This window comes from Gopherus flavomarginatus, chromosome 1 (genome assembly GCF_025201925.1).
Source record: "Gopherus flavomarginatus isolate rGopFla2 chromosome 1, rGopFla2.mat.asm, whole genome shotgun sequence".
NCBI lineage: Eukaryota > Metazoa > Chordata > Testudines > Testudinidae > Gopherus > Gopherus flavomarginatus.
The window spans coordinates 370,856,870-370,865,016 of NC_066617.1; the positions used below are offsets into that span (position 1 = coordinate 370,856,870).

The window sequence follows — 8,147 nt, forward strand, 5'->3', positions numbered from 1 at the left end:
CAAATGTCAGGTTTACTACTCTAACCCATTAATAAAATAATACAGGAAAAAGGTTTGGTATGATATCAGTCTCTGGGAGGCCATCTCATGCAGTCATTTTACTTTCACCTTACGCAGAAAGTGTGCTCCCCAAAGTCATACATTTCAGCTTTTATCATTTATATGAAGAAGTCACAAACTACACATCTTGTTACACGTCACTAAAATCCAACCCAGCAGTTTGCCCCAAGTCCCTATCGTAAGTTGGGAAACATTGTGGGGAACTTTCCTGGCTTCTGCATTACCCCAGGGGAATTGGCTAGAGAAAGAGTCTGGGTCCCACTCCCACTCCCTTTCTCCAGAGGCCTGCCTCACCTCAAGGACTCCCCTTCCTCATCCTGTGTGGAAATGGTGACACAGCTGGGCCCAGGATTCCTGGCAGGCTGAAGATCCATTCTCGTTATAGTCACTTAGGACAGGGACTAGAGTGTCCTCACTCCGGGGCACTCGCTTCAAACTGGATGCTTCCCTGACTCACTGATCACTTCACTAAATTCAACCCAAATGTAATTTATTTAACAGCAATTTTTTTAAAAAACGAAAAACTGAGAAATGTTCAAGGAACCAAGGAACCTCGCTTTACGGGCATGTGGAACAAAACAAATAGCCATCTCCGGGATGTAAGAAACTTTTCCCGTTTGTTCTTCATACACCCCAGGCCTTGGCTGTAAGCTGCAATGATACCACAGGTAAGACATCTGCTCTGTCAGTGGCCATGTACCCTCAGGCTATAGGATCATCCTCCCCAATATCTGCTCAGACTCACATACCCCTTTCTTAATCCATTGTAGAATATCAGGGTCAGCAGGTCATTTAGGCCAACCCCCTGGTGAAGGCAGGACCAATCCCCAGACAGATTTTTAACCTGGTTCCCTAAACGGTCCCCTCAAGGATTGAACTCACAATGCTGGGTTCAGGAAGCCCATACTCAAACCACTGAGCTACCCTGTCCCACCTGGTAATGTAACCCTGTCCTGGGCCCTCTGGCCATGGCCCCACCTTGCTTTCCTGACCTTCTCACTGCGCTTAGCTGCTGTGTTAGTAGTGGCATGGCTGGCATCCACTGTCCTGTCCCAGTTGTAGCTCAGCCCTGGTTCCCCGTTAGGACAGCTAGTCTGCGCTGACCCAGCTTCCAGGCTTGGTCTGCTCCAGTTGCAGATCCCCAGCTCTGCCTCAGCACCACTGTTCTGATCAGGAGCGGCACCAGGATTTTTGGCGCCCTAGGCAGGGGTCCTTCCGTGCTCCCGCTCGTTGATGGCAATTCTGCTGTGGTGGGGTCCTTCCGCACTCCCAGTCTTTGGGGCACATCAGCGGTGGGTCCTGGAGCTAGTGAAGGACCCGTCTCAGAATTACCACCAAAGACCCGGAGCATGGAAGGACCCTCCCCCGCCACTGAATTGCCGCTGAGAGTGGCAAAATGTCGCCCTCCCAAATTCTGGTGCCCTAAGCGACCGTCTAGGTCGCCTAAATGGAAGCACCAGCCCTGGCTCTGAATCCAGCCCTGTTCTGCCTTCCGGTCTGCTTCTCTGGCCCTTCTGTTTCTGGCTACTGTTGCTCTGACTCCAGCTCAGCTTGAGTGATTGCCAGATTTCTACTGCACTATTAGCCCAAAGTGACTTAAAAACAAAACTAGGAGTAGCTCAATCTATTTCTTGAAACAAAGGGTTTTTTTTAATTAACACATTAGCCTGTAATCAGGAAAGAAATGGAAGATTTGATTAGATCTCTAGAATATATTTGATTTAAAAAAAAAAGAAGAAACTATTAGCTCTTCTAGGAGTTGGTGCATATTAGCAACAAAACTGTGAGATGACAATCAAATTCAAAATCAAAAGCCCAGTCCTGGCACTTGTATCCCAAGTGAGGTTTGGCTGGTGTTTCAGACAAAAAGCAGAGAATGACAGTATTAAATATATCCCAAAAGTAGCCACAAACATGTGTAGTCTAAAAACAACAATGACATTATTATGTTATTTATTTCTAATGGCATTCAGTGATGGAAGTCAAGGTCCATATTTTGAGTTGAATTAGTTTGTTAATGCTAGATACTAAAGGGCAACATTTCATCCTCGCTGTCTTTGTTGGGAGAAGAATGCTTCTGCTGCTGCTCATATATATCAGCAATGACCAGAACAATCATTCCTTTGATTACAACAATTTCTTCACAACAGATTTTCATCATTGCATACACGCCTTAATAAAAATATTTTCTAAAAGTTCCTCTAGTATCTTGTTGCCCAGTTTTGTTTTTATCTGAAAAAAATAATCATTAAACTGAAGCGTTGCAACAGTAATGAAACAGCAAACAAGGCAAGTTCACTAAAGTCTTTGTCCTCAGCCAAATCCATGTGCTCGAGAACTTCAACCCTAAACTGTTCAACTTGGTTTTCTTGAGCATGAGGCCAGTGAACCATAGGCAAAACTCTCCATTGTTGCTCCAGCTTTCAAAGGTCTGCATTAATCAATGGCAAAAAGGAGATATCAGCCGAACTAAGTCATCCCAAACTGAGCACAGTAAAAGGACTTAATACTGCAAGCGATTCAATCAGCTCAACATTTGGAGACAATCTCTGTTTCATCTGTTGCAATAACACCAATATGAAATGTCGACATCTACTTTTGACATCTTTGACAACGTGAATGGTTAGTGTCGGTTTTGAAAGTTCTAGCTGAAAAGCGACTGGGCAAAGTGGTCAGTAATTTGACTCAACAGTGATTGTCATAGTCCTATTCTCAAAAATACATAGTTTCAGAACTCTCACCAATAAGCTCTAAAGAACGTTCTCAATTCCTGTAGCAGCTTCCCTGTATTATCACTTTCCAACTAAAACATTTGGTTTATCCTCCAGGTTTCCTGAATTACTGGACATAGCAAAATCAGGTAAATTTTTCTCCCTGGATCACTGCATAAATGAAAAAGAAGTTCAGTATTGTAGCATCTTTCTTTGTCTTTGGCTATCTGAAAGCATAGCTTTAGTTCGTAAAACTGGTCAAGAACCCTGTTCATGCAAAACCACCTTGCTTCAGAAAGCTGCCTTATCTTCTGGTAGTCTGGAAGTCATGGAAAGGCCTAGTGAAAGGATGTATGGGGTTGGGGACTGATGGGTGATGATTAAAGAGATCAGGTGATGGTTAGAGAAAGGGAACTATGCAACAGAAAGAGCAGTGCTTGGTAATGTAGTAATAAGACACTACGAGTGAAGAACTTTTCAGACTATGAACTTGTACAATGTTGAGTTCAGCCAAACTGGGATGGAGTACCCTTGATTAACAAGGAGATATCCTTTCCTCCGCTTGTCACAGAGGATTAATGTCAGTGGTCCCAGGTGGTCACCTTCTGAAGATGTATTTGATCACTTTGTCATGAAGCTCTTTGGTTTTGACCCCATAAATGATCAGGTTGAGCATGGGGGGGATGAGGAAGAAGAGGTTGGCCAAGATGATGTGAACGTGGGGAGTGATACGCTGACCATACCGGTGTGTCAGAGTGGAGAAAAAGAAGAGAGTAAAAGATGTCATCATCACACAGATGTGGGCTGTGCAGGTGTTGAGAGCTTTCAGGTAGGCTTTCTTGGAGGAGATTTTGAGGACAGCCCTGATGATCAGACCATAGGACAGGGCAACCAGTGTCAGATCTGACCCAATTACTAGAAATGCCATCACTAAGCTGTATGTCCTATTGACAGTGGTGTCCTCACATGACATCTTTGCCACAGCTATATGCTCACAGTACGTATGGGGGATAATGTGGTTGGCACAGAATGGCTGCCTGCTCAGAAGCAGGGGCAGGGGCAGAATGAATAAAACAGCTCTTATCAAACCCAAAAGCCCTAGCTTTGCTATTCGTGCATTGGTGAGGATGGTGGCATATCTCAGAGGGTTACATATGGCAACATAACGATCGAAGGCCATTGTCACGAGGACGGCTGACTGCATAATAGAAACTGCATGAAGGAAGAACATCTGGGTGAGGCAGCCAGCCATAGTAATGCCCTTGAAATTAAACCAAAATATAAACAGTGCCTTCGGCACAACGGAGGTAGAGGTGCCAATGTCTGTGAGTGCCAGCATGCAGAGCAGCAGGTACATTGGCTTGTGCAGGGTCTCCTCTTTGCCTACAACAAACAAAAGCATGAAATTTCCAAACAGGCCAATAATGTAAAACATAAAGAATGGGATGGAAATCCAGATGTGGGCAGCTTCTAGGCCAGGGATGCCTAATAGGATAAATGTTGAAGGGTCAGATGTGGTGAGGTTGAAAGCTGCCATGAAATGGTCAATACATCGACTGGGCTCAGAAATGCTCAGTGTGCCTGTGAAGGGAGAAAAGCACAAGTAGGGGGTTACACACTTTATAACAAATATTTGATCATTATTAACAATCTACAATGGGTGGTGTGACCAGTGAGGAGACAACATTTGCAGATGGCACCATAGTCATAGTCAAGTCCTGAGAAGTCCTCAGAGTCCTCACCCAGCCATGTGAATGACACATGACCTTCAATGTCAACAACTGCAACATGTATGACCATTGGAGGAAAAAGCTTGAACTCCTCAAACACCTAACAATGTTATAATTTAACTAAATGAGCTCAAGACATGGACTTGGGTGTCAGGGTGCACAGCGCTATGAAATCCTGCTCACATGGTAAAGAGGGACAGAAACTAAGCAAAATGTTAAAATCCAGGAGGAGTGGGATGAGAAATCATACAGAAAATGCAATGCCATGAGATCAGTCTGACAATGTTTCACTCTTGTCTATGCAGTACTGGGCACCCTTCTTGCACAGGATGATGCAGAGCTGGGGGGCTCAGGGAAGTGCAATTAGAATGATCAATGAGACAGGTTAGAATGGACCTCAGGAGATCATCTAGTCCAACCCCCTGCACAAAGCAGGGGGTATCCCTAGATTTTTACCCCAGTTTCCCCAAATTGCCCTCTCAAGGATTGAACTCACCATGCTAGTTTTAGCAGGCCAGTGCTCAAATCACTGAGCTATCCCTCCTCCCCAAGCTTGAAAGGGCTGGGATTGTTACCTTACAAAGGACACAGATATGAGGGGATATGAAAAAAGTCTGTAAAATACTAACTGGTAGAAAGTAGACTGAGAATATGTTCTCCCTCTTTCATAACACAAGATCAAGAGGGCATTCAATTACACCGAAACATGGCAAATTCAAAACAGATAAAAAAGAATGCTATATTCACTTGATGTCTAATTAAACTGAGGAACTTGTTGCACAAAAGGAAGTTGAGGTCAGGTGCTAAGCAAGAATCAGGAAGGGTTTGGACATATACATAGATAGAGTCACTATCCAGTTACAATAGTTACAGCTAAACGAATATTTTGGAAAGCCTATAAGGCCACGTATTTCAGGACACAAGCCAGTCTGTTACTGTTAGGAATTCAAGTGACACCCTGATGATAGTCAGGTCATCCTCTTGCATCAGCTTTGTACTTTGTACTGCAGAATCAGTGGCTCTCACAGTCAGAGAAAGGACAATGGGCTAAAGGTCTGATCCACGATGCAGTTCCTATATTGGAATGAAGCCAAGTTTCCCTCATGGAAAAATACATTCTCATGCTGGCATATGACTTTGTACTCAAGAGAATGGTCACTAGGGGCACAAATGTTGTGGTATTTCAGGCTACAGGCTGGCACCTCTATCACTTTCCTTGTTTCTTTTAGTGAGACATTTTCTTGCAGGCACCCAGCTTTGTCTGAGGCATAAGTTATAGCTGTTAACTGACAAGTGTAAGCAGAGACATGGGTCAGCAGTTCAGCTCCCAACCCTTCTCATGCCTGAATATCAAAGAAGTTTGCAGATCTTGCAACATTTGGGGGATGGTAAATAATGAAGAGGACAATTCACTGATTCAGAGCAATCTGAACTGACTGGAAAACTTGCTCGGCGCAACCAACATGTGTTATAATATGACCATGTAAATATCTACATCTAGGAACAAAGAATGTGAGTAATGCTCACACAATGGGAGGATATCATGGGAAGTGCAATGACCCTGAACTAGATTTGGGGTCATGAAGGGGTAATTAGCTAAACAGGAACACCCAGTGTGACCATGTGGCCAAAAGAGCTTGAGATGATTACCAGGGAAATCTGAAGGAGAAGTAGAGAAGTTATTTTACCTGTATATTTGGCACTAGTGCAACTGCTGCTGGAATCCTCTGTCCATAATTAAAGATGGATGTTGATACACTGAAGAAGGTTAAGAGAAGAAACACAATAATTAGTAAAAGAGCAGAAAACCTGCCTTATAGTGGTAGACTCAAAGATCTCAATCAGTATAGTTTAACAAAGATGGTTAGGGAGAGACTTGATAACAGTCTGTAAGTACCTACACAGGGAACCGATATTTATAAATTGGTTTTTCAGGCTAGCATATAGAGGTGTAACAGGATCCAATGGCTAGAAGTTGAAGGTACAGAAATTCTGTCTGGAAATAAGTTTGAGATTCCAGTAACTCTCCTGTCAGTTCATTTTGATTCAAATGAGCTCACTTGTCTTTAGAGGCCACAGGGTGACTCGGGTTGAAGTCACGGTAGGCTCACAGCTGGTGTAAATCAGGCCATTAATTTAAGTCCCTACCTGTGGATTTAGGGTGAGAGCCTGGCTGTTTTCAGAGCTTTGGCACTGATCTCAATGGGATATGATTCACCCTGAGTTTTTTTACTTTTGGCTACAAGCTGCATAAATCACGGGTTTGGGTCGTGCTACAGAAAGCCCTCTTCTGTAAGGGTGCTGAAAGTGTATGAAGGAAACCCCCAGTTTATGTGGCATTCTGAGACCAGGCACGAAAGACGGGGATTCCAAAACATATGGGCCCTGATTTGGCTCTCAGAGAGGCCAGCATCAGTCTGGAGTGACCCAGTGAAGGTCAAATGTGAGACCTATTCTTGTTGTGAACCCTCTGCTAAAACAAACACACACTGCAGAGGCTTTGGCTGAACTTCCTAATAAGGCAGTGAAGTCACTGAATTGGAAGAATTGAGTGAACCAGAGGAAAAACCACACCGCCCAAAAAAGGAAGCTGTTGAGACAGACAGAAGGACACAATAAGAGACAAGGAACTAATCTTAAAAACAAATATTTGTCTAAACTATCTCCAGTGTATATCGACTTTTGATTTTGCCAGGTTAATCCCTTGGTGTTTCTAACCATACTAAACAAACAGTTCAAGTCACCGTGTTGGTGAATTCCTGCCCAGATAGCTCTTGACTTGTACCCTGGAACCCTTCCTGAGCCCTCAGCACTAACTTTAGTGCAGGAACAGAGAACTCACCAAAATCCTGCTCAGCAGAGAGAAGAAATCTCATTATGGCGACAGGAAGGCAGAGCCCTAAAAATCAAGGTATGACTCTCATGTGTCTGAGACTTGCCATGCTGGGCAGCGATTTTTATATTTCCCCTGTACAGTCCCTGCAGACTCTCAGATTGGCTAAGACTCCCGGACCATTCCCTTGGCTCCGTGAACAACAGGAGGAGCAGAAAATAGACCCTGGAGAACTCTGTGAAGGCAAAATGAAGCAATCACAAAGGAAAATTCAGTTTCAACAGTGCTGGCTGCCTGATCATGAAAATGTACCTCCTCACCCCCACAACACTCAGCGTTTGCTCACCTGTCCATGGACTCCCTGCTCCCAGTGCCCACACGAACCAGAGCTTTCTGCCTCCCCATGTACGTACACTCCCCATCCCCACATGAAGCAGTACTGTCCACCTGGCCATGTAACCTCTGCCTGCCCCACAGCCCACCCCACTCCCACAACCCCCAGCATTTGCTCACCTATACATGAACACCCTCTGACTACCCCACAACCCCAATTACTTCCCGTCTGTCTGTGTACACCCTGCTCCCATCCCCCATTTGCTTGCCTATCTGTGTACAGCCCCTGCCTGCCCCACAACCCCCAGCGCTCCCCACCTGCCCTTGTACACCCCCCTCCTGTCCCACAACACTGAACGCTCCCTGCCTGTCCATTTATGTCCCCCATCCCCACAGCTCACACTACTGCCACACAGTGATACCACTCACCCAGGACAAACACCAGGTGCCAGACCCCACAGTGACAACTCACAGAAATAC

General features: G+C 44.8%; 1 protein-coding gene across 1 annotated transcript; it reads right to left on the bottom strand.

Annotated features, from left to right (window-relative positions):
• Positions 1 to 3,369: 3,369 nt before the first annotated feature.
• LOC127056510 (olfactory receptor 52P1-like) lies at positions 3,370 to 4,308 on the bottom strand. The gene has a single exon (XM_050964465.1). The coding sequence runs from the start codon at positions 4,306 to 4,308 to the stop codon at positions 3,370 to 3,372; it is 939 nt and encodes a 312-aa protein (XP_050820422.1).
• Positions 4,309 to 8,147: the final 3,839 nt, after the last annotated feature.

Bases quoted from the DNA above. Each gene is read 5' to 3' on its own strand.
- LOC127056510 (XM_050964465.1), bottom strand. From the start codon at position 4,308: ATGGCAGCTTTCAACCTCACCACATCTGACCCTTCAACATTTATCCTA.